The 24,382-nt window shown below is 44.8% G+C and overlaps 1 protein-coding gene across 1 annotated transcript; it reads right to left on the reverse strand.

The window, feature by feature from the left end:
- Nucleotides 1–1,207: 1,207 nt before the first annotated feature.
- Nucleotides 1,208–14,536, reverse strand: LOC148535482 (uncharacterized). The gene is made up of 5 exons (XM_088462617.1): nucleotides 14,454–14,536; nucleotides 10,696–10,797; nucleotides 9,779–9,889; nucleotides 5,349–5,457; nucleotides 1,208–1,216 (listed from the first exon to the last, which is right to left on the reverse strand). The coding sequence occupies exons 1-5, from the start codon at nucleotides 14,534–14,536 to the stop codon at nucleotides 1,208–1,210; spliced, it is 414 nt and encodes a 137-aa protein (XP_088318743.1).
- Nucleotides 14,537–24,382: the final 9,846 nt, after the last annotated feature.

Here is a 24,382-nt window from a genome sequence, read left to right on the forward strand (position 1 = left end):
CCTACACTAACCACAAGCCTAATATTTACTGTCTGGAAATCAGTGGTCGGGATTCTGACTGCTATTGAGATTAGGTGCTGGGATTCTGACTGTCGGCATCCCGACCATCAGGAATACGACTACATACATCCCCACTCAGAGACATGATAATCACTAAAGAAGAGGACAAATGGGGGAAATAACTCTACTCAGGAAGGCCACACATCACCCATTCGATGGCTACAAGCTACCCGCCACTGACGTATACCAAAGAACGGGAATAAACTCAGGAGAGCCAGGGTATAGAATCTCATCTTTTTATTTAAAAGAGACCAAGCAGTGAAGCGTATAACATTGATTTGCGGGGGTTTCCTTCCATTTTATATCTGATCCTTTTGTGACTAGTCATTAAAAAAACACATGGTAGTCCTTGTGTTGGAATTCAATGGTTCCTATTGTCATGTTTCCTAGGTTATAGATTGTGACAGTCCCTTTACCCCTGGCAATATTATTTAATAGTATTTAAATATTCTGTATCTAAAAAATTGGGTATTTCTTTTATTTGAGAACTGTCAATATAATTCCTCTGTTAACCCTAAATAGTCTTGGCAGGAGAATAAATGGATTATTTAGCACTGTGCCTCTCAGTGCAGTTCTCATTTGATAGGGAGAGATGTACAAAGCCTTGGAGAGTGATAAAGTGGAGAGAGACAAAGTACCGACCAATCAGCTCCTAACTGCCATGTTACAGGCTGTGTTTGAAAAGAGACAGGAGCTGATTGGCTAATAGTTTATCTCTCTCCACTTTATCACTCTGAAAGGCTTAGTACATGTGTCAGTGTCCCCTGACTGACCTATCAGTTACTGCAGACCTTGTCACATGACGGGCATGTCACCTAGACAGGTGGAAGGTGACATGGCCGTATAATGCACAGTAGCTATTTGCTTTATGGTTGTGGTCTCAGAGCTCCTGCTACTGATACCTAGATAGACCCATCCCATCAAGAAGAAGAGTCCACGAATAAACTACATTATAATATATTGCACATCTTCTAAGCAGCGTAAATTCATAGCAAATAAAACTTTTGTTGGCGTCCATTGTTTTAATTGCCGGGGTGGAAACATCCAGACTGTTCATTGAGCGGATAATGTAGATGCAAGTGGCGTAAGATTCTTGTGTTTTGCTTTTAGTCGATTTTTCCATACATTACCCAGCTTTGCAATAAGTCTAGTAATCCTGTACGGGAAAAACAAAATGTTATAAATGAATATAATATTGAATCACAAGGTTACCGAGCTGTACAACTGAGAATGTACTTTAGCCATATGCAGATATTTAAATTTTCCTATTGGGGAGGTGGGAGGTGTTGGGGTGGGATGTACCGATGCCAATTGCATTATCACTGCCCTGCCCCTTGCTCAATGCCAAGATGTGTGCCTTTGAGCAGGGGGAGCGGGGGCAGGGCTATGCCAACACAATTCAGTGAATGGCATCATGACTCCAGACCGCCCACTTCACTGGGTATTCGTGAAGGTGATCTACTCTCCCAGAAATCCAGAGAACTCCATGAAAATTGCGAGTCTCCCGGGCATTCTGGTAGAGCAGGCTGGTATCGTGGGGTCTATTTATTAAGCCTTGGATGGAGATAAAGTGAATGGAGATAAAGTACCAGCCAATCAGCTCGTAACTGCCATGTCACAGGCTGTGTTTGAAAAATGAGTTAGGAGCTGGTTGACTGGTACTTTATCTCCATCCACGGCTTAGTACATACACCCCCATATTACTGGACTCCATTCCCTAATTGGTCTTAATCCTACCCAAAACAGCAACCTCAGACACATCCCTGACCTATATGTATATACATCCTTTGTTCTGTATGGCTGCATCCAGGCATTAGGAACATCCATGTTTTTCTCTGGCTGTCCCAGGCTCCCTTTGTTGTCACTATCTATGGCTATTGTTACACCTGTGGTATCTTACATATAAGCCATGTGCAGGCGTATATATACCCCATCACCAGCAAGCCGTGTGCAGTGGTGGATCCAGGGGAGGAGGGGCGATTGCCCCCCGTAACACACAGCCCCTGTACACAGTACTGGCAGCCTGAGTGATCTGCTCAGGTTACCTCCATGCACGGCACTTGGGGACATGCCGCCCGCGGGTGTAATAGGTAATACCGCCTTCCCGACAGTGGAAGCACGGCAGAGGTGAAGATCCCGATTGCTAATAAGGTAAGTATTTACTAACCCCCCCTAACCCTCCCTTAGGGGTGCCTAACCCTAACCTCCCCCCAAGTGCCTAACCCTAACCCCCCTTCCCCTAGCCTAACCCTAAGTCCCCCCCCCCCCGGGAGCCCTAAAACCTAAACCCACCTTCCCCCCGCGGGCGGCTGTACGAACCCGCAAAATGCGATCATAGCGGCCGTATGTATCATCCGGGACATGCAAGGTTCCTGCGATGTCTCCGGAGAGCTGCCGGCCATTGCACGGGCTGCTGCGCATGCTCAGTCCCGCGGCCTGCATATGCATAGCCACCTTAGCCCAGGAGGGTTCTGATGGATCCCTCCACCAGCTAATCATGCACGGTGTAGCCCAAAGGCTACAGCTGCTAACGCCATCTTCAGATGGCGCTAGCTGCGGGGTACAATATCCGGATGTTGGTAAATTTGGCAGCATCACACCCGCCATAGAAACCTATGGGGCATGCGGCTGCCAGCGGTAATGGAGGGATCACAGTAGGTACCGGAGATAACTCCTGCAGACCCTCCTTAATACATCCGGGGGATACTTAATATTTGAGGTAAACCCCTGGAAACAGGTGTTTTCGGGGATTATACCTCAAATATACTTTGATAAATGGGCCCTCTAGAGTGTTATCGTTCAGCAATAGCTTTAGTGCATAGTCTGCTGTATAATTGTATTGTTCAGTCACTTGCCCAGCAATGGCACAGACACAAGCATGCCCAGCAATGGCACAGACAAGGGCATGCCCAGCAATGGCACAGACACAAGCATGCCCAGCAATGGCACAGACACAAGCATGCCCAGCAATGGCACAGACAAGGGCATGCCCAGCAATGGCACAGACACAAGCATGCCCAGCAATGGCACAGACACAAGCATGCCCAGCAATGGCACAGACGAGGGCATGCCCAGCAATGGCACAGACACAAGCATGCCCAGCAATGGCACAGACACAAGCATGCCCCACACCTACCCCCTCCCCTTTGGTTTCTCTCACACACTAATCTTACAGGTTTCCAGTACAGGTTGCAGAAAGCAGGTGTCAGATCTGTCAGGGATGGGCGGGGGCTGTATTTGACTCCTAGATTATAGACTTATTGTGTTATCCGCTTCCCGGACGTACGTGTTATAAAATAATCTTGTTATTTGCTGAGCAGAGGGGTATTTTTCATGGCAGGAGAGACAGCCGCAAGGAGATATATGCCTAAACCTCTGCAAACAATTCACAGCTGTTTATTCAAATCTTCTTGTGACGCAACGATTCAGATGTATAACAAGGGTTTTTTTTTGTAATTGTTTTATATGACATCACAATTTGCTTGTGGAACTGGTGATACTTGTAGATATGCCAGAGTGACTAAACTGGCACTAGGGGGGTAAAGTTACTATGCAGTGCTTTTCAGAGCTTGCCCAGTATCGGGCGCTAGATTTAAAGGAGCAAAAATATTAATAACACAAAACAAATGATAATGATAAATGAATATAAAATCCAAAAGAAGCATGATACACTTACGCCTAAAGTAGTCTCATTAATGAAATGGCTAAAACCTCCAGCACATCTAAGTATCGCAGCAGTTCCACTTACTACCTGTCCCGTTTTTGCCCTTTCAGGATAAAATTATTTGATAAAAATGCTTTATTCTTTAGATTTTAGCATTTTTTCAATGAGTAAAGCACTATTTAATGCATTCATATACAAAAATGTAAATTAGATAAAAAATAAATAAATTATATGTATATATGTGAGATAATATATATGATAGAACTAGTAAGAGTTGAACAACCATTTGTCACCACATATACTGTAAGTAACCAAGTATTATTTAAGTCTCAGTCTGAAACCAAGCAGATGAAACCAGTTACGAATGAGGTGACCTTCAGAAGTGCTTTCCCTTCAAAGATCTATACATTCCCTTATACCCTTATAGAATGCTTCCAAACAATTCATGTAACAGAAGTGGGTAGGGGCCTGTTTGTTTATACATACTGTGCCTTTGAGATACATAATGGGTTTGTGAGTGCAAAAGGTTCTCAGCCAATGGCTTAACTGGTGGAATGCGAGTGGTGCCGAGTGCAGAGACCTGTGGGCAGCACCTCCACTCACCCGCGGCCCCTGCATCTGGCTAGCACGTGCATGGAACGGCAGATTTCCTCACTGCTCATGTGCAAAATGCCAGAAAAATGCCCACAGCGGCCATTTTCCGCTGTTTTGTGCAGGGCTGAGACATCCGACGCGGGACCTCGGAGAGGTAATTATTCCATACAGTAATATGGGTGCAGGATGTGGGGTGCGGGCCCCCCCTGGATCCAGGGGCCAGTGCGCACCGCACACCCTGCGCCCATTAAAGATTCACCCCTTTAAGGTGCACTACTACTGGGGGGACTATAAGTGGAACTACTACCGGAGCACTATATAGGGGGCACTACTACTGGGGAACTGTATAAGGGGCACTACTAGTGGGGGTACTGTATAAGGGGCATTACTACTGGGGGCACTGTATAAGGGGCACTACTACTGTCGGCACTACTACTGGGGGCACTGTATAAGGGGCACTACTACTGGGGGCACTACTACTGGGGGTACTGTATAAGGGGCATTACTACTGGGGGCATTGTATAAGAGGCACTACTACTGTCGGCACTACTACTGGGGGCACTGCATAAGGGGCACTACTACTGTCGGCACTACTACTGGGGGCACTGTATAAGGGGCACTACTACTGTCGGCACTACTGCTGGGGGCACTGTATAAGGGGCACTACTACTGGGGCATTAAGGTGCATATGGAATGGAAAGGAATGTTCCCAGAGTGACGAGAGACAGTGGCTTGCCATGTTGACATGCCCCCTTGTGGTATGTTGCCACGGACAATTTTGGCGTACACACAGTTGAGAAAGGGGGGGTGCCATTTTTCATCTTGCCCTGGGCGCCAAAGACCCTAGTTACGCCACTGTAGTACAGTAATTCCCGGTACTGCCGTCCCCGCCCCCTCCACATGACTTCATGCGCTCTGGGGGTGTTACCAGCAAAGAAAAGCCCGGTTACAGTGCTGATCTATGGGATTCTGATTAACTGATTGTCATTTCAGTGATCCCCCATTACTATAAAAATGATTGTTTGGGTACCTGTTTACTGTACAGCTGCTGTGATTGATAGGGTGCCCTGTACAGCAGATTGAAGATAGCGAGGCACAGCTGACCATCTGTTACATCACTCAGACTGTTCTCATCTGACCTGTAAGATAAGAAAATATTTACGTTCTTTCGAGACTGTTTTAGTGTTAAATGTAAAAGTACAACTAATGGGTATATGCAAAAAAGATCTGTACAATTGCATTTCTGCTGCAGTACTTGAGTCAGGGACGTGCAGTCAGTGTAGGCATTGGAGGCAGAGCCTCCCCTGTCATACTCCTGAGATTTGATATAAAAATTATTAGAATAATACAAAGAAAATATTTAAAACTTATAAACATCTTCTTTGTTTATTGAGATCCTTTTTCATAGTTAACACTCACCAAGTTTGTGGAGCTCCCTGGGACTGCAGGGAGATGAGAGATGATGCAGCAACAGCTCAGCCTCACTTCTGTATAGTCAGACACTGCTTGCAGAAATGGGGACAGGCCCCACCACAGACAGTAAGCTGCTCAGAAAGAGAGCTAATAGAGGCGTGCCTCTGAGCATGGGGGTGTGCCTTGAGCACCGATGGACACCTTGGATTTGTCATTGTGACTAGGAAGTGCACTGCAGTGTTCAGAGATTGAAGCTCAGTCAGCAGCAGCAAGAGAAGACACAGTGATGCAGGTAGGAGAATCAATGGACACTGAAGGTTCGTGTAGTGAGGGGAGAGTTACAGTGAGTAAGGAGTGAGATAGGCTCCCAGCACTCAGGCCCATCTCCATGTGTGCCTCCCCAGCCATTGACCTCACCGCACGTCACTGATTTGAGTTGTACGTATCCAGAGTCAGACTGGCCCACAGGAATACAGGGGAAATCCCAGGTAAGCATACAGCCTGAGTGCCCATACCCTCTTCTAGGGGTCTGGTTCCAGATTGTGCAGTCAAATTACATACAGTGACTATTAGAGGGTGAGAAACCTAGGGGAGCAGGACCATGGTAGAACATGGGTGCTTGGTTCGCCTCTATGGAAACTAGACCAAGTTTTGTCCTCCTGCTAATCAAAGTGGGCGGTCACAACACAACCCTAGCCCATACTTACCGACATTCTGGCAGCCCCCTCCGCTCCTGACAGTCTCGGGAGAGTATGCACATATGCCCTAGCCTCTCCTCTCGTTGGCTGTGGGCTTTAACATAATGAACACAGGTCCTGCCAGTGATTGGAAAGGTATTGTAGCTCTGCATTCATTCACTAACCTACAATAAAGTCATCCCAGCGGTAAGAGCTTAGATAGTTTTTTTTTCTTTTTTTTTTTTTTTTACAATGGCCTGTACAGTATTTCGCCTTTACTAGACCTCATTGAGTTTTAGACACTGGCTGGTCAGTACCTGGGTCTCCTATAACATGTAAAGTACATCAATATTGTATATTTAGACAGTATCACCATCATGTACCTAATTATTATACACAAGTTACATTATGCTGCATTCCCAGGACTATGGTGTATTCACTACAGTGCATTGATGTTATCAGTCTGGTACATTAATGCATGCACTATCAGTATTTACCATATATATTTATAAAAGGGCACGGACCATGCAACCGGTAATGGTTGACCCAGCCTCTGTGGTAGCTGGGTACACCCCTATGGTCGCTGGCCACACCCTTTATGCATGGGCCCCTACCACTGGATTCCCCCAGTGGGCCCTTCATCCCCCAGCCTGCCACCGTATGGATCATATGAAACCTGCAACTTTACAGCTAAGCTACATGTACATAAAATCAAAATCTGATCATCTTAGGAACGCGGATCACCCAGAGCTGTCAAGGCAAATGGTAGGGGAGTGACAAAATCTGGGAGGTGTGGCCACACCCCCTCTAAATAAAAAAAAATGGAAAATACTATGTGCACCAACAAAGCTGGCCCAGGGTCCCTCAAATAAGCCTGGGCCCAGGTAATTAGTACCTGCTCCCACCATCTCTCTGCGCCCCTGGGATCAACTGTGCCACTACTCCTGATTTTACATGTGAACACTGCTGACCCACCTCTCCCCTGGCAGGAGGCGGCAAGTATAAAATATGCTAAGCTCTAAATACAAAATAATTATTTTGTATCTAATACAAGTAGTTCTGCAAAGTTATACCTGCCTGTGTATAGTCAGCGACATATAATGACAGGTAAATCAACAATCTACTTGACAGCAATTTAAAGTGTAAAGGCCCCCATACACTATCCAACAGATTGCCGGATCCTGCGATGGGATCGGAATGGTCGATCAGACAGTCCGAAATGCTGATCGGCAGTCATCGATGATCTGCGATCCGTCGGAGGATCGGTGAAGTTCTCCATGTTAAATTTCACGGATTTGCAAATCACGATCATATTTTGATCGTGATCGGCAAATCAGTGAGATCCAACATGTTGGATTTCACCAATCCTGAGATGCCGGATCGCAGGAACGCGGCGATCCGTTGCTAGTGTATGGGCCCCTTTAGTGAAGCACTAAAGGTCATGTGCCATGATTTAGAGTTGTATGCAATAGGGCTCATACACCAGTGACTAATCGCCATGACCCTGCAATGCAGAGATGCCAGGTTGCAGGATTGATGAAATCCAAAATACGATCGTGATTTGCAAATCGGTGAAATTTAACATGTATAATTTCACCGGTCCTCCAACGGATCGGAGAACATTAATGGCCGTCGGTCGGCGTTTCCGACCGTTGGATCGGCGTTTCCGATCCCATTGCGGGATCGGACAATACGTTGCGTGGTGTATGGGGGCCTTAATGGGCCCCATACATATGCGACGGAGTGCTGCGACCCTGCATTGCTGCAACCCGGCATTGCAGGACCGCAGAAATCCAACATGTTGGATTTTGGTGATTTGACAATCACGATCAAAAATTATCCTGATCATCAAATCGGGGACATTTAACATGTCCAATGTCAGCGATCCGGGGATCAGAAATTTGCGATGGGAAATTTCTGATTGCATCCCAGCATCGTGACGATCCGTTGGCAGATGTATGGGCACCTTTAAGTGCTCTTGTGAGATGTAAAGCTGTGAGATGTAAAGAGGGAAGCACTATCTGCTAATAGCATGCTGGACAGGCAGTCTAGACTGCGATCGATTGGAAGCAACTCCCTTGCCTTTCTGCCAGCTGTAAAATATACTTCTAGAGGCCACAGCCAATGCAGTCCTTAGAAGCATGCGGCGGAGAAACGGGGGAGTTGTCCGCATGTTCAAGTTTCGCTGCCAGCCGTAATGTGCCTCTTGGGCTGCAGCCAATGCAGTCTCTAGAAGCCAGGGGCTTGGGTGCAGACCTGCTCAGCCTAAGGCTACAAAAAATATGGTTTAGCAATGTTCCAATATGAATTCCAAAACGAAACACTAAAGACTGACTGGCTCATTCTGATAGTGGCATGTTTAAAGTGATAATGCTAATGAAATACACAACATAATGCACATACAAACATTGCTTTCATTATGTGCTCTTATATCGGATTACACAATGGTAGCTTAGAAAGAATTGGAGTATTTTGGGGGGGGGTTTATCAGACCTTGTACAGAAGACAAGTTGAGGTGCCTTCCATAGTAACCAATGAAAATCTTTTTATGCCATGTACGAGTAGATCAGTGTTTCCCAAACTCATTCCTCGGGAAGCACTAATGCTGGGTACACACTGGCAGATATATTGGCCGATCAATTGATCGCCCAATATATCTTGTGTGCGTTGACCGACGTTATTCACATACATATCGCGTGGACTGTGCTGCACAGCCAATGCCCAATATATCTGCAGATATGCAGATACAGTATACAGCTGACCACCCGAACACTTGCTGCAAAGGCCGCGGGAACGGTGGCACGTCACGACCCCCTTCCCCCCCTCCCCATCCAGCGGAACCCGCGGCCAGATGATGGTTGTTCAGTGTGTATGAACAACCATCATCTGCAGATATATCTGTTAGATGTGGACCCAGCTGCATGTTTTCCAGGTCTCTTCACCTGTGGATCTTTTAAAATGTGTCAGCCTGTAATGAATACACCTGTGCACCAACTAGGAAGCATGGAAACCATGCACTGTTAGTGCTTCCTGAGGAATGAGTTTGGGAAACATTGTACTAGATAAATGATGGCTAGGAGCTGATTGGTTGCTATTGCATACCTCCCAACTGTCCCGCATTCCACGGGACAGTCCTGTTTTTTTGGGACTGTCCCGCTGCCCCACCCGTGGGTCGCAGTTGGGGGGAGCACGCCCATTAGTGATGTAAAAGGGGCGTGTCACTAGACCACACCCCTTTTTGAAGAAGTCACGCCCCTTTTTGGTCGCGCGGAAGTCCCGACCTCAGAGGTTTAAATGTTGGGAGGTATGCTATGGGCAATAACTCCACTTGTCCTCTATAGAGTGTTGTATGTTTAGCTGTATTACTTACCTTGGTTCTGATGCAGTGCTGGAGGTCAGTCCGGACACATCTTTCCTCAGGGAATCAACTTGGGGGCCAGAATTTGGAGAGTCTCTCTGGAAACTGTTCTCTTCCACATCCCTAGTAGGAAAATAACCACTCAGTTGTGTTTCTGTGTCATGAAACATTAAGAAACATTTTATTTTGATGCTGGAGGGTCGCATGGAGTTAAACAGGAGCCTAACTGGAACCTTCAAAGCTCCATAGCAACATTTTGAGCTTTTCATAGATCTCTCAGGTCACTTTTAGGGGTCAATCCAATTTGGTGCGAGTTGGTGCTAGACTGGTTGCATAATGATCTGTTTAGCCACAAATCAACTTCAGCCACAAATGAGAATAAAAGCAATGAATGTTTAGTTTAGGCCAGTGGTCCTTCAACCTCAACCCTCAAGTTTTCTCAACAGGTCATGTTTTCAGGATTTCTGTCTGTGGAAGCAGGTGGGATAATTACTGACCCCAAATAGATTAACTCACCTGTTCATGATTAAAGAAATCCGCAAAACATGACCTGTTGCTGGTACTTGAGGACTGGAATTGAGAACCTCTGGTGTAGGTTACAGAAAAGATTAGAGCACAGGTTCCCAAACGCAGTCCTCAAGGCTCCCCAACAGTTCAGGTTTTAGAGATATCCATGGTTGAACACAGGTGGTTAAATCAAACTGACCGATGAGCTAATTAAGTTACCTGTGCCCAACCATGGATATCTCTAAAACCTAAACTGTTGGGGAGCCTTTATGACCGTGCTTGGGAACCTCTGGATTAGAGTTTATTGCAGAGCTGGGTATTGTTAAGAGATGGGCAAAATTAGCTGGTTACTTTAATGTGTATCCTTGTATACATGGTCTTGCAGGGTTGAACCATAACTTTGGCCCATTGCTGGATCTTACCTTTTACCTCCTATGGCAGAGTTGATGATTTTGCGAATAGCCGCCGATCCTCTGGCCAAACTATACTCACTGGTAAACCGACCATCCACGTGTCTTTTGTTCCTGATTATAAGCACAGAATACAGCCTGTTGTTAGAACAGTAAGGAAGTAATTTATAGATTATTGACTGTTGGCTGGCCTACTGTATATATGCTATGAAATTAATGTTGTAACCAGACCGGACAATTGTCCACATCATACAATGCTCAGCCATTAGGGGGATAGATCATTTAGCCACACTTACAGTGGCAAATTCTGCTCACTAAAATAAAGTAATAGAAAGTTGCCTATTAAAACATTGATTATGAATAAAACTGCATTGTTCATTAGTACTCTTATGTCTTACTGCAGCCCTATTGAAAAGTAATATTTACCAGAGTATTACCTTCTCACTTCACAATAGGCATGTGATACCACCTACCACATACTACTCACACTGATCCCGCCTACTCTCCCAACCTCCACTCTGGTGCACTCTTGCACTTCTTGTCTCAGCTGTGCCCATTTCCCAATACAGTGAAAGCTCTTGGATGAGCAAGACCCTCCCTACGTTTGTTATCATGGGTTGGGCATGCGATGCCGGTGCTCGGCATCCTGACGGTCAGAATCCTGACGCCGGCATCCCGACAGGGTTAGAACACCAACACTTGTCGGTCAGTATCCTAACCCTCCCTTCCCGGTGCCTAAACCTAACCTCCCCCGTCCAGCACATGATAACTAACCCTCCTCCCTTAGTGCCTAACCCTAACTCTCCCCCTAGTGCTTAACCCTAACCCCTAGTCCTAGCCCTCCCCTGAACACCGCTACTTACCTTCGGGCAGTGACGTGTGGTGAATGGCTGGGGAAGCACACGTGAGTGAGTGACTGAGTGCTGGGAGCCTGTCTCACCCCTACTCTCTGTAAATCTCCCCTCACTATATTAAGCTTCAGAGTCCATTGATAATCCTCCCTCTTGCTGCTGCTGCTGACTGAGCTCCGATAAACACTAAAGTGCACTTCCTGGTCACATGACACATTCAAGGTGTCCATCAAGGCACCCCCCACCAATACTCAGAGGCATGTCTCTATTAGCTCTCTTTCTGTGCAGCTTACTGCCCGTGGTGTGGCCCCGCCCCTAGCTCTGCAAGCAGTGTCTGATTATACAGAAGCGAGGCTGAGCTGTTGCTGCCTCATCTCTCGTCTCCCTGCAGTCCCAGGGAGCCCCATAAAGCTGGTGAGTGTTAATTATAAAAATGATTACAATAAACAAAGAATGTGTTTATAAGTTATATATATCTTCTTTGTATTATTCTAATAATTTTTAAATCAAATCTCAGGAGTACGACAGGGGAGGCTCTGACTCCCCTCACAGCACGTTCCTGGCTTCGGGATGCTGGCGACGGTATTCTGACAAGTGTTGAGATTCCGGCACTGGCATTCTAATCGCCGGCATCCCGCCTGTCGAGATATTGACCGGATCCCTGTTTTCTCATCTGTATCCTGTCTATCTTGTGTGTCACAGTTTTATGTAAGCCCTGTTTTTCCCACTGACTGGCGCTGAGGAGCACTGTGGTACGTTATAAATCTGCAATAATAATGTAAAACGTCTATGTTGCTGTTATAATAGAATTTGGTTTCTTTAAATCAGCTGAAGTCAGGGCTCCGATTCAAATAGGTGATGTGCCGTTGTGATGGCATTTAAACAACGTCAACAGCTCTATAGGAGTACTTTTTTGAAAATGCACAAATTCAGCCTACTGTATATTATGTTATGCGCGCACTGCAAATGGTCTGTACATTGCGCCGGGAATGAGTCATTTTGCATCACTACTAATTGAATTCAGCCCAATAACTTTGGAAGATGTGATCTCAGAAAAATAGTTTTTCTGGTAAGTAAAATAAAACAAACAAACAAACAAACAAATATATATATATATATATATATATATATATATATATATATATATATACAGTCAGGTCCATAAATATTGGGACATTGACAGAATATTCATGTTTTGTCATCTATTCACCACCACAATGGCTTTGAAATGAAACAAGATGTGATTTAACTGCAGACTTTCAGGATTAATTTGAGGGTAATTACATCCAAATCAGGTGAACGGTGTAGGAATTACAACAGTTTCTATATGTGCCTCCCACTTTTTAAGGGGCCAAAAGTAATGGGACAAACTAAACAATCCTAAATCTAACTTTCACTTTTTAATACTTTGTTGCAAATCCTTTGCAGGTAATTACAGGCTGAAGTCTGGAATGCATAGACATCACCAGACGTTGGGTTTCATCCCTGGTGATGCTCTGCCAGGCCTCTACTGCAAATGTATTCAGTTCCTGCTTGTTCTTGGGGCATTTTCCCTTCAGTTTTGTCTTCATCAAGTGAAATGCATGCTCAATTGGATTCAGGTCAGGGGATTGACTTGGCCATTGCATAACATTCCACTTTTTAGCCTTAAAAAACTCTTTGGTTGCTTTTGCAGTATGCTTCGGGTGATTGTCCATCTGCACTGTGAAACACTGTCCAATGAGTTCTGAAGCATTTGACTGAATATGAGCATATAATATTGCCCGAAACACTTCAGAATTCATTCTGCTGCTTTTGTCAGCAGTCACATCATCAATAAATACAAGGGAACCAGTTCCATTGGCAGCCATACATGCCCACGCCATGACACTACCACCACCATGCTTCACTGATGAGGTGGTATGTTTTGGATCATGAGCAGTTCCTTCTCTTCTCTTCCCATCACTCTGGTACAAGTTGATCTTTGTCTCATCTGTCAATAGGATGTTGTTCCAGAACTGTAATGGCTTTTTTAGATGTTGTTTGGAAACTCTAATCTGGTCTTCCTGTTTTTGTGGCTCACCAATGGTTTGCATCTTGTGATGAACCCTCTATATTCACTCTTTTGAAGTCTTCTCTTGATTGTTGACTTTGACACATATACATCTACCTCCTGGAGAGTGTTCTTGATTTGGGCAACTGTTGTGAAGGGGTTTTTCTTCACCAGGGAAATAATTCTTTTGTCATCCACCACAGTTGTTTTCCGTGGTCTTCCGGGTCTTTTGGTGTTGCTGAGTTCTCCGATGCGTTCTTTCTTTTTAAGAATGTTCCAAACAGTTGATTTGGCCACACCTAATGTTTTTGCTATCTCTCTGATGGGTTTGTTTTGATTTTTCAGCCTAATGATGGCTTGCTTCACTGATAGTGACAGCTCTTTGGATCTCATATTGAGAGTCGACAGCAACTGATTCCAAATGCAAATGTCACACCTAGAATCAACTCCAGACCTTTTACCTGCTTAATTGATAATGAAATAATGAGGGAATAGCCCACACCTGTCCATGAAATAGCTTTTGAGTGGATAGTCCCATTACTTTTGGCCCCTTAAAAAGTGGGAGGCACATATTGAAACTGTTGTAATTCCTACACCGTTCACCCGATTTGGATATAATTACCCTCAAATTAAATCTGAAAGTCTGCAGTTAAAGCACATCTTGTTTGTCTCATTTAAAAACTATTGTGGTGGTGAATAGAGGCCAAAATATGAAAATTCTGTCAATGTCACAATATTTATGGACCTGACTGTATATATGGATTTTGCTTTGGCTTGAAGCATTGCAATGTTTTTTTTACTAGAAGATAATATATCCACTTACCAAACAATTGTTCTGATATGAGAAAATGTATATTTAATTTCTACAAAATAAGCAATTGTCTTACCCGGCCGAAAGTGCGGATGAACATGACAACTGCAGGAACACTACAAGTACCACAAGTGCTCTGTACCCCATTGCTAAAGGCATGATTCTGAGGAGAGACAAAATAACACATCAGCCTTATTGTGAAATACACAGTGCTGATCCTATATGTGGAAACATACAAATGTCCAATGAATGTGGTGAGCAAAATTAGATTTTATGCATTGTGAATACAGTATCTTGTCACAGATAAAATCACTGTAAGGGGCACAGGTGTGGCTGACATAATTAATGAAGAAACTAAGTATACCCAAATATACTATGAAAATGGTTCCTGGCCTTAAGGTGTCCATCCACTGGCCGATTACACTGTACGATTGCACGAATACGACATCGTAATCATGCAATCGCTCAGTAAATTGCCCGCAAATCGTGCATCCAAATGGCAGAAACGATGCGCGCTCCCGCTGGTCATTTCCGACATCAGTCATCGGCCGAACATGCAGGCTAATCTGCCGATAACGACAGATTGGCCATGTTTGGGGATGATTGATGTGCCTACACTGAACGATCAAATGTTCAGTGTAGGCACTGCACCCCCTAGTGGAACGACGGTACTATTACAATGTCGTAATCGTACCGTCTTTCCCTGATCTACTAGTGGATGGGCACCTTTAGTAATAAAGACTACTGATCATGTATTTTAAGGAATAATACACCAAATTATAATATATATCACTTAAGAAATCATTGCCTTGGCCTTTGGGCTTGTGCTTATAGTCACAGAACACCTAAACCACAATTATCTTTTATATACACATACACATATTTTACACCCACAAATCTATTATTAAGATGATTAAAATCCTAAATAAAAAAAATATATAACTAAAGCTGGGTGCACACTGGTGCAATGTCGTTCCGAATTGGCCAAATTGGAAAACAAATCAGGCATATCACTCAGTGTGTTCCCGTGTCGCATGTGATATTGTCTTGTCGGCCATGCTGTACGGCCAACTGAACGATATAGCATTTGGCGCTGTGCATATTAATGAAGGACGGAATGAGTGATGGAACGGGCAATATGTATCAGTGTGTATCCTACTTGAACTTTATTTTATTGGCCCCGGATTGTCACAGCTTTGCACATTTTTAATAAACAACTTTTACTTAACATTACTTCTGTAAATTGAGTTTATGGTTGTTATTTTGAAAAAAGTGGATCATGACAATCCAATAATTGCGGAGACTGCCTACATTGTAGTTTAGTCCATATGCAGTTATCATGTTATACCAAATTGTTTACTTTCCATTCTACAATGGTGACGGGAGGAATAGGGGCAAGAATAGGGGGGGAGGTGGGGGGGTATAGGGGAAGGAATAGGAGGAGACTGGGGGAGATGGGGAGAAGAATAGGGGGGGAGGTGGGGGGAATAGGGGAAGGAATAGGAGGAGACTGGAGGAGTAGGGGAAGGTGGGGGAAGAATAGGGGGAGACGGGAGGAATAGGGGAGAGAATAGATGGAATTGGGTGAGACGAGAATAATAGGGGAAAGAATAGGAAGAGACTGGGGGAGTAGGGGGAGATGGGGGAATAGGGGAAGGAATAGGAGGAGACTGGGGGAGTTGGGGAGAAGAATAGGGGGGTGGGGGGAATAGGGGAAGGAATAGGAGGAGACTGGGGGAGATGGGGAGAAGAATAGGGGGAGTGGGGGGATAGGGGAAAGAATAGGAGGAGACTGGAGGAGTAGGGGAAAGTGGGGGAAGAATAGGGGGAGACAGGAGGAATAGGGGAAGAATAGAAGGAATAGGGTGAGACGAGAATAATAGAGGAAAGAATAGGAGGAGGCTGGAGGAGTAGGGGAGATGGGGGGAAGGAATAGGAGGAAACTGGAAAGTAGGGGAAGATAGGGGAAAGAATTGGGGAGACTGGCGGAATAGGGGAAATAATAGAAGGAATAGGGTGAGATGAAAATAATAGGGCAAAGAATAGGAAGAGACTGGGGGAGTAGGGGGAGGTGGGAAAATAGGGATGTGGGGGGATAAGGGAAAGAATAGGAGGAGACTGGAGGAGTAGGGGAAGGCATGGGTAGGAATAGGGGAAAGAATAGGAGGAATAGTGAGATGAGAATAAGAGGGGAAAGAATAGGAAGAGACTGGGGGAGTAGGGGGGAAGAATAGGGGGATGGGGGAATAGGGGAAGGAATAGGAGAAGACTGGAAAGTAGGGGAAGGTAGGGGAAAGAATGGGGGAGACTGGCGGAATAGGGGAAAGAGACTGGGGAAGTAGGGGGAGGTGGGAGAAAAATAGGGGTGGGTAGGGGGATAGGGGAAAGAATAGGAGGAGACTGGAGGAGTAGGGGAAGGCATGGGTAGGAATAGGGAGGTGACAATAATAGGGGAAAGAATAGGAACAGACTGGGGGAGTAGGGGGAGGTGGGGAAAGAATAAATGAAGCTGTACTTACTGTCCAGGGGATGTGGGCTTAGTCCTCTATGGCTCCGCTGCCTGTCTCTAGGAGGGATGGTAGAAGTAGGGATTATACACCAGTGACAATGCACTATTTATACTGGACCCTGCCATGCTTTGTGCATCATTGGGGGCAGCGTCCTGCTTGGAGGTACCTGGCAGTCGCCACCTCCTTTATTAGTCATAGATGCTTTGATTGTACTATTTTGTTTTAATTATGGCTTATTAAACAAGAATGCAGGTTGTTAATGTGTCCATATGGTTCTCTTATCTTAGCTAGTCCCACTCTCTGCAAATAGAATGACCTGCAGGGAGGTGACTGTATTTGCACAGTTGATTAAGACACTCACCATTAATGATCTGTAACCTGAGATACAGGATGCTGTAGACCCAGCTACTAGGAATGACTCCTTATGTTTAAAGAGGAAATATATTTATTATTTATTATTTATTACCAGTTATTTATATAGCGCACACATATTCCGCAGCGCTTTACAGAGAATATCTTACCATTCGTATCTGTCCCTGCCCCAGTGGAGCTTACAATCTATGGCCCTGATTCAGAGCAGGACGCTCTGACCAGAGCGCTTGCTCTGAATCAGGGCCCACCTCCATTAATATGGAGCGTCCTCCTGGACGCTCGTATAGCTGTGGGTCACCACCCACAGCATATACGAGCGTGCAAAATGATGGTCGCGATGGTCTTGACCATTGCGACCATCGAACTGCGAGTAAAAGCCTGCGGTTGAGTTTCTCAACCGCAAGGCCAGGAGTGATTTTGGCTCTATCAGAGCCAAAATCACTCCCACTGACATCACTAGTGATGTCAGTGGGGCCGGCTTCAGACGGTAGGCATTCCCTTGGGAACGCCTCCGTCTGGCAGGCACGCCCCCGGCACGCCCACCAAAGGGGGCGTGCTGTCAGTCACCATCGACAGCACGCCCCCTTTGATGAGACACTCCGAGCGAAGGAAAGTCCTTCGCTCGTCTGGTCTCGCGCATGCGCACGACGGAGCTCCCTCTGTCGTGCGCATGCGCAGTGGGGAACATCGACCCACTTGCGAGCGTACTGCCGCTCGCGAGTGGGTCTGAATGACCCCCTATATTCCCTATGATATGCACATACACACTATGGTCAATTTTTTTTTTTTTTTGTGGGGAGCCAATTAACCTACCTGTATATTTTTTGGAGTGTGGGAGGAAACCGGAGTACCCGGAGGAACACAGGGAGAATATACAAACTCCGCACAGTTAGGGCCATGGCGGGAATCGAACCCATGACTTCATTGCTGTGAGGTAGTAACATATATATATGGTCCAGCCCTTTGTGGTATGCATTAAAGTCATATCATCAAAATATCATAAAAAAGGTACTAACTAAAAAGAAGATTATTGTCACTATTAAAAAGACACTACACTAAAATATTCTACGTAAAGCCAAGGTAGTAAGCCAAGTCCCAAACACTGTGGTAAAGCTCACTTTGAAATACAGCTTGTTCCAGAGGTGCGCTAATTGCCAGCTCTTGGCACTGCTGGAAGCGGAGTTAGGCATTCCAAGGTCCGGCCAGACCTCGCCAGCAGTGAATGCCAGTCTGGAGTTTGTGAATATGCAGAAAGCAGCAAACAGGTTAATCCGGCGAGGATGCCATCAATATTTACCAATATTCTCCAGTCATTTGGATCCTTATTATTATTAGAGATTTGCGCAGATTAGAGATGTGCGCCGACCCCTGTGTTTTGGTTTGGATCTGTATCTCCTCATGTTTTGGATCTGGATTGGTTTTGCCAAAACTGCCCTTCCGTGTTTTTTTTTTGTTTTGTTTTTGGATCTGTATTTTTTTTCTAAATAAATCATAAAAGCAGCTAAAATCACATAATTTGGGCTTGTTTTTGTCTCTACAGTATTATTAATCTCTATAACATTAGTTTCCACTCGATTCCAGTCAATTTTGACCACCTCACAGCTCACATTGTTGTTTTTATCCAGTTTAGGCCCAAAATTTGCACCAAGCTAGCTGGTCGACTAAGCTAAGTAGCATCAGTGGGCGGCACAAACACGTGGCAGTTCAACTTCCAACATGGCACATCAGGAAAATGTTTTTATTATTCAAGAGAGGCCTGAGGGAGTGGGAGTATGTATGTAGTTGAAAGCAGGAACAGGAAGGGTTGATTGGTAGTAAATTTTATTTAATTTTTGATTCCGAAGTAAATTTATGAGGGAAGGGAGGAATTTACAAAAAATATTTTACTCATTCATATCAGTCCTTACCCCAGAAGAATCCTTGAGCGCCATGCCTGCTGCTGCTGGGAGTGGATTTTCATCCCAGAAGGGAACCAGAAAGACTACAAGTAGTGCTTTCCAAAACAATTGACTGTTAAATAATCCTTTGCAAAGATTCCACTTGAAACTTTTTCCCAACCTGTACAGGGACATTACAAAAAAACATAGTTAGTGGCCTTCAAATTGCCATTGTACCCACTGTCCACGTAACCAGCAGAGATATGTGGACAAGTGGAACAGAGCAAATGTAAGATTTCAGATTTAAGGTTTGTCTTACGCTGTGTCTTTCTTGAGAATCCTTGAGAACCATGCCTGCTCCTGGGAGTTAATTTTCATCCCAGAAGGGATGAAGACGTTTCTTCTTCCCAATGGACACAGATCTGAAGAGATGTAACGAGCTGTTGATAAGCAAATTGTCTGCTCAAATGGCACGTGATACAGCGATGGCTTCTCCTTCAGTTTCTCCAGCAAGTGCATCTACTGAGAAAAAACGAAACTTTCAAAACACCCACTGGTAATGGAGATGAGTCAACACAACCAAGTTTTGACATCTGGTCAGGTCAGAATTGCCTACAATTAATGACACCTCTATCGTGACTCCATCTGATATGGTCACCATTCAAAGAATGGTTGAGGACTATTTAAAAAAATGTAATGATAGCATCCAAATAGGCATATCAGACAGTCCGTTTGACTACTGGCTGGAAAAAAAGGTAATTTGGAGGCCCTTGCACACACTGGCTTTGCTTTACTTGACCTGCCCACCCTCCAGTGTGTACTCAGAAAAGAGTTTTCAGCACAGCTGGGAACCTTGTCAGTGATCGGCCTATGAGGCTACTTCCCCAAAATATGGAAAAGATGATGTTTATCACAATGAATTACAAATTCCGTGAGGAAGACCTTTACCAGCAATTAACTAAAAAATATACAGAGGCGCCTGTAATGGTGGATTCCAGCGGGGACGAATTAATTTTGTGTGAAGAAGAGGATGTACACACTGATGGGGATTATGATGATGAAATCTGATGGATGCGCTGCAGATGACGTAACAGGGTGGAGGGTCCTAGATGGTTAAGTCCCTATCTCAATACCCTACTCATTTTGGGTTTACATATGGTACAGATGCCTTCATAACTGTTGTCAGGATTTGGGTTAAAATAATTCCACACCCAAGATGTGGCTTTTCTGGTCTTATGCCCAGGCGTCACCCCAGCCTATAACCCCTGTTTATATCATTACCCCAGCATATACCATCACCCCAGATTATACCAGCACCCAAGCCTATATTGTCATCCCATCCTGTGTTGTGTATAAATTACAGCTGCGCTCCCTGTTAGAATGGGCATTCATTGTCCACTTTAGTGGAAGTGAGCTCCATTTTAGTCCATATCACCACACCCGGGCCCCTACACATCTTCTGACCTGGGCTACAGGAGGAGCAGCTGCACTCTGGAATACGGTTGCATGGAGTTGCTCCTCTGACTCGCTGAAATTCAGGTAGAGGTGCCATGGGTAGGGAGTAGGGACACTATAATCAGAGGACGCAGTTTTAGCTGCTTTATTCCATTTTTTAAACCATATCCTCTATTTTCACCTTTTAAGATATGTTTATGTGAATCTCAGCTGAGGCGTTTGTTACGAATACACTGCATTTTCCACTTACAGTGTGACAATATTTTTTACAAATACACTGTGGTTCCACTAACAGTGTCAATATTTTTTACGAATACACTGCGGTTTCCACTTACAGTGTGACCATATTTTTTACGAATACACTGCGTTTTCCACTTACAGTGTGACAATATTTTTTTACGAATACTCTGCATTTCCACTTACAGTGACAATATTTTTTACGAATACACCCCTACAGCCCCTGCCCCTGGATGGACACAGTCAGAAACCGCTGGATGCACAGCAGCCCCTGCCCTAGATGGACACAACAATCTCTGGATGGACACAGCAACAGCAACCCCTGGATGGACACAGCAGCTAAAACTGCTGTACACAGCAGCCACTGCCCCTGAATAGACACAGCAACAGCAACCCCTGGATGGACACAGCAGAGATGGACACAGCAGACCCTGGATAGACACATCAGTCCCTGCCCTTGATGGACACAGCAGCCCCTTTCGGCTGAAGCACAGCCCTGACAGCCCGGGACTCAGCAAGCAAACGGCACCGATCACGGTGGGGGAGGAACTTTTATACAATCTAATACCTGCGAGAATCCGACACAGCGGGCTGATGACGTTTTGCTTAGCTTTGAGAGCCGAGTCAGGCGGGAAAACCCGAGCCAGACTCGGATCTCGCCTCAGATCTGCAAGTTCTTGGAGAACCTGACCCGCTCATCTCTAGCGCAGACCCCTGTGTTTTGTTTTTTTTTGTTTTGGTTCTACTTCTAAATTATCTTGTTTTGGTTTTGATTTTGGCAAAACCACCCTCAAGTGTTTTGCTTCAAATTAGGTTTTGGATTTCTTTAAAAATTATAAAAACCGCTAAAATTTATTTGGACCTGTTTTTGCTCCTTTAGTATTATTTACATCAATAACACTGAACAGTGGGGAAAATAGGACACATATAAAACAGGGACCCACAGACATGAAAACAAGGGCATTACCTGACACGGAGCGGAGCATTACCATCGAGAGTTCCCGCGATGAAAGGGGAAAAGTTTTCTATCCAGTGACAGACACACGAAGGTATATGCCGCAGCCACCGGGATCCATACAGCTATACACATGGAATACTAGCACTTTTATTCTGCAGATCACAGGCTGTCATACCAGCCAGAAAATCGGGTGAGCTCATTTCATGTTGCCTAATACAGCAACATTATACTAAACTGTTGCACTAGCCACAAAATTGCCACAGATACAGCGTATCTTTATTCAAGGGACACATTTTTTCCTTTTTACTTTGCCTGGTAACAATTCTAACCAGGACAATTGATTACACCCATTAAACCTCTTTTTTTGATATTAGCTATATGTTTTGTCTATGTATGTATGTATTTCAATTTTTATAGGAACATATATATGTTCCATTTAGGCTTTGAATATTTTTATATTTGTGTATGAGATTGTCCAATTAAAATTATTTTACACTTCATATTTAAGTATGGTTTATAATATACACACCAAGTGTGATTGAATGAGCGCAGCCAATTTGTTCCTATGAAAACAAGGGCCCAGCCCCTGAGAGAGCTTACATGCTGACTAAGGCCCTCATTCAGAGCCGTACGCTCTGAGCAGAGCGCACGCTCTGAATGAGGGCCGGGCTCCATTTTCATGGAGCGTCCTCCTGGACGCTCGTATAGCTGTGGGTCACCACCCACAGGCTATACGAGCGTGCTTTTTGATGGCCGCGATGGTCGAGACCATCGCGACCATCGAAATTGCGAGCCGGAGCCTGCGGTTGAGGTTTTCAACCGCAAGCTCCGGAGTGATTTTGGCTCTATCAGAGCCAAAATCACTCCCACTGACATCACTAGTGATGTCAGTGGGCCGGCTTCTGACGGGAGGCGTTCCCGTGGGAACGCCCCCGTCAGGGAGGCACGCCCCCGGCACGCCCACCAAAGGGGGCGTGCTGTCAATCAACATTGACAGCACGCCCCCTTTGATCGGACACAACGAGCGAAGGACTTTCCTTCGCTCGTCGCGTCTGGCGCATGCTCAGTGCATAACATCGACCCACTTGCGAGCGGACAGCCGCTCGCGAGTGGGTCTGAATCAGGCCCTAAGTGAGGGCACCACAGAGAAAAAAGGAGCGAGTGTGTCTCATAGGTTGGTACAGTTAGACTGCGCTGGTGTGGGTAGTTGTTGGGGTCCATTGAGGGAACCCATTATCTATATAACTTGTGGAGCCACTGCATTGCTCCTATAGGCAAATGAGCAGAACCTGAGCCCTAATCTGGAACTAGGAAATCAGATCTGCCAATTGGGGGTTCCAGAAGAGAGGGCTGACCCAAACTGTGGGAAACGGAGATCTCCAGTTGTGTGCGACTGCGCATAGGCAGCACATGCAGCGCCCAGATTACGCCAGGCATGCGTCGCATACACTTACGACCATCGCCTTCATCATCAGTGCATTTGAAGCTGTCCCTGACCACCTGCAAATAATATGGCTCTCTCAGACATATAGGTGTCTGGTTACTGGTCTGCATGTGTTCGCAATTGCGTGACCACGTCCTTAATGTACTCAGCTGACTTGAAGCACCCTTCTCCTACCAATCCCCTCTCTCAGGTTACAGTGCCAGGATCGCAGACCATTGCAAAAGTGAATATGCTTGTGTCTGTTTTCTGGGCATTGGGGCACATGTATTATTCACGTATTAATTATCAATAGCATACTTCATGTGACGATAATAAAGGGCTTTTCACCCCAATGTATCAGAGTGATTAAACTTCTGAAAGTGTTTGTTCCTGCGATAAGTAGTAACGTCGAAAAATGGCTTCAGCTTAAGATCATGAAAAACCATCTATAATAAAGGTGATTACACTTTATTTTTTTGAAAAAATATTTTATTGTTAGGAAAATGGCATATTGTAATACAATTACATCTTAAATAATCCTCAGCATGATAAACACATTGCCGAGAATCATCCAACAAAACAGTTATAAATTTGCAGTATATAAATCCAAATATAAATATAAATTGCAGTTGTGCACGCAAGAAGTAGCTACAAACACTGTTACATATTTAGTTACAGTCATAATTACCATTATCGTTACCATTAACATTAACATTAACGGGCCGTCTTATAACTGTAGTATGAGTCAAAATCAGAATCAAAAGGGAGGACCATTATCAAGTACTTCCAAATTAAACCATGACGTTAGTTGGAAACATCTCCGTAAAGAATCCTTAAGTGATGGGGATAATGTATGAATATAAGGTAACCATGTACCAAAAAACTTTTCAGTAAGATTTTCTTTATTGGTGGACGTCTCTGTCCAATCCATTGTAAACAGAAATATAATTCTAGGATGTAATAACGTAAGGGTAGGTGGGTTGGGTTCAATCCATTGTGAGAGAATGGTCTTCTTGGCAGCTGTAGTCAATTTAGTCAGAAGTAACTTCTTTCCTTTTGTCAAACCCTGTGAATATGTGTTTGTGGTTATAATCCAGAAAGCCCATTCTTTAGAGATCACTAAAGCAATTTTTATATAGCTATTAAGTTCATCCCAGAAAACCTGTACACGTG

The sequence above is a fragment of the Taudactylus pleione genome, unplaced genomic scaffold (genome assembly GCF_031769625.1).
Source record: "Taudactylus pleione unplaced genomic scaffold, aTauple2 ptg000051l, whole genome shotgun sequence".
NCBI classification, from domain to species: Eukaryota; Metazoa; Chordata; class Amphibia; order Anura; family Myobatrachidae; genus Taudactylus; species Taudactylus pleione.

Excerpts from the sequence above, each read along its gene's own strand:
- LOC148535482 (XM_088462617.1), bottom strand. The coding sequence starts at position 14,536 with ATGCCTTTAGCAATGGGGTACAGAGCACTTGTGGTACTTGTAGTGTTC. Across the intron at positions 9,890-10,695 it reads TCTGCCATAGGAGGTAAAAG|GGATGTGGAAGAGAACAGTT; the intron begins GTAAGATCCAGC and ends TTTTCCTACTAG. Across the intron at positions 5,458-9,778 it reads AGCACTGCATCAGAACCAAG|GTCAGATGAGAACAGTCTGA; the intron begins GTAAGTAATACA and ends CTTATCTTACAG.